Here is a 1,982-nt window from a genome sequence, read left to right as displayed (position 1 = left end):
GGAGAGAGGGAGAGAGAGACTCCCCCTGTAAGAACAGACGGAGGGAGGGAGAGACTCCCCCTATAAGAACAGAGGGAGGGAGGGAGAGAGGGAGGGAGAGACTCCTCCTCTCAGATTTTTTACTCCTGCAGTTTTATAGAACTTATTTAAATAGTACTCCTGCAGTATTATAGAGTTTTTTAGAGAGTACTGCTGCAGTATGATAGAGGTATTTATGCAGTACTCCTGCAGTATTATAGAGGTATTTAGAACTGTTTGTTTCAGAGGAAACGTGTCAGACGTCATTTCTTCTTCCTGTTATTGTTTAAATTTAGTTCCCACGGAAACAGGATGAAGCAGTTCACACACACACACACACACACACACACACACACACACACACACACACGTCTATATCAGATATATACATTTAACTAATATTACTGTTGAGTTCAGAGAGAAACAGGAAGGTCCATGATGTCATTCTTTAATAACTTTCCCTTTTAGATCAGCAGATCAAAGCCCCTGCAGTAATCTGTGTTTATCCGCAGTACTCTGTGTTTATTTGCAGTACTTGGTGATGAAGCCAGACACCAGGTCCCTGTAGGGAGTCTCTGATCTGTGAAGTATTTAACGTGTACTTGCAGTACTCTGTGTTTATTTGCAGTACTTGGTGATGAAGGCAGACACCAGGTCTCTGTAGGGAGTCTCTGATCGAGGAGTTTGGAGTCTGAGGAGTCTGTGGACGGCAGGAGAACGCAGGACGAGGTTATGACTGAATCCCACAAGACTGGAGGTGAGCCAGTAGAGCGCCATGGACTGGGGGGGGGGAGAAAACAAAGCGACGTAAGAGGCTTGGAAGGATGTGAAGTTATTGTTAGTTGCAGTCAGACAAAGGCCTGAAACTTTACAGGTCAACAGGTCCTGTGTGTGTGTGTGTGTGTGTGTGTGTGTGTGTGTATTTCAGGCCTGTGTGTAGTGATTACTAACAGAGTGTAAACTGTAATTTCCTCTCTTGGGATCAATAAACAGTATAAATTAATATGAAAGTATTGACTGTACTGAGGAAGAATCCTGACTTCAGGAAAGCGCTGAGTCAAGTCTCTCCGCTGGACACATGTCTCGTGTCTCTCCGCTGGACACATTGCTCGTGTCTCTCTGATGGACACATTGCTCGTGTCTCTCTGATGGACACATGATTCGTGTCTCTCCGCTGGACACATAGCTTGTGTCTCTCTGATAGACACATTGCTCGTGTCTCTCTGATGGACAAATGGCTTGTGTCTCTCTGATAGACACATGGCTCAAGTCTCTCCGCTGGACACATGGCTCGTGTCTCTCTGATGGACACATGGCTCGTGTCTCTCCGCTGGAAACATGGCTCGTGTCTCTCTGATGGACACATGGCTCGTGTCTCTCTGATGGACAAATGGCTCGTGTTTCTCTGCTGGACAAATGGCTCGTGTCTCTCTGATGGACACATGGCTCGTGTCTCTCTGCTCGTTTCTCTCCGCTGGACACATGGTTCGTGTCTCTTCGCTGGACACATGACTCTTGTCTCTCTGATGGACACATGACTCTTGTCTCTCTGATGGACACATGACTCGTGTCTCTTTGCTGGATACATGACTTGTGTCTCTCTGCTGGACACATGACGCGTGTCTCTGTCCCAGCCAGGAGGAACATGCCGCCAGACAGACTTCTCATGCTGTGGACACTCGGACAGACGTCAGCGTGTCTCTAGTCAGCGTCTGCATGTCTCAACAGCATTCTGGGAAAGTTAGTGTCTACGGAGACGCACATAACATGGAGGTTGAGACCCAGTGGTCCCCGTCTGTCTGCAGACGCTGAGAGAGGACATGTGTCTGATCACGAACCAGCTAACAGACGGTCTCATCGAAAAAGGAGACAGAAACGTGTCCGGAAGCGTCTCATCTGACGAAGGAGACAGAAACGTGTCTGACAGCGTCTCATCTGACGAAGGAGACAGAAACGTGTCTGAC

At 47.8% G+C, this 1,982-nt stretch overlaps 2 protein-coding genes across 2 annotated transcripts in view; one reads left to right on the top strand and one right to left on the bottom strand.

Annotated features, from left to right (window-relative positions):
• Window positions 1-586, top strand: part of igfbp7 (insulin-like growth factor binding protein 7) — a 2,061-nt gene extending 1,475 nt beyond the window's left edge. The window contains exon 4 of the mRNA XM_034866478.1: window positions 551-586. Within this exon, the coding sequence (XP_034722369.1) occupies window positions 551-586 (36 nt within the window). The remainder of the gene's footprint in view (window positions 1-550) is intronic.
• Window positions 488-1,982, bottom strand: part of LOC117941465 (cytochrome c oxidase assembly protein COX18, mitochondrial) — a 5,254-nt gene continuing 3,759 nt past the window's right edge. The window contains exon 6 of the mRNA XM_034866477.1: window positions 488-798. Coding sequence (XP_034722368.1) covers window positions 637-798 — 162 coding nt within the window. The 3' untranslated portion in view covers window positions 488-636. The remainder of the gene's footprint in view (window positions 799-1,982) is intronic.

Source organism: Etheostoma cragini, unplaced genomic scaffold, assembly GCF_013103735.1.
Source record: "Etheostoma cragini isolate CJK2018 unplaced genomic scaffold, CSU_Ecrag_1.0 ScbMSFa_80, whole genome shotgun sequence".
Lineage (NCBI taxonomy): Eukaryota > Metazoa > Chordata > Actinopteri > Perciformes > Percidae > Etheostoma > Etheostoma cragini.
This window is presented reverse-complemented; position numbering and strand designations above follow the sequence as displayed.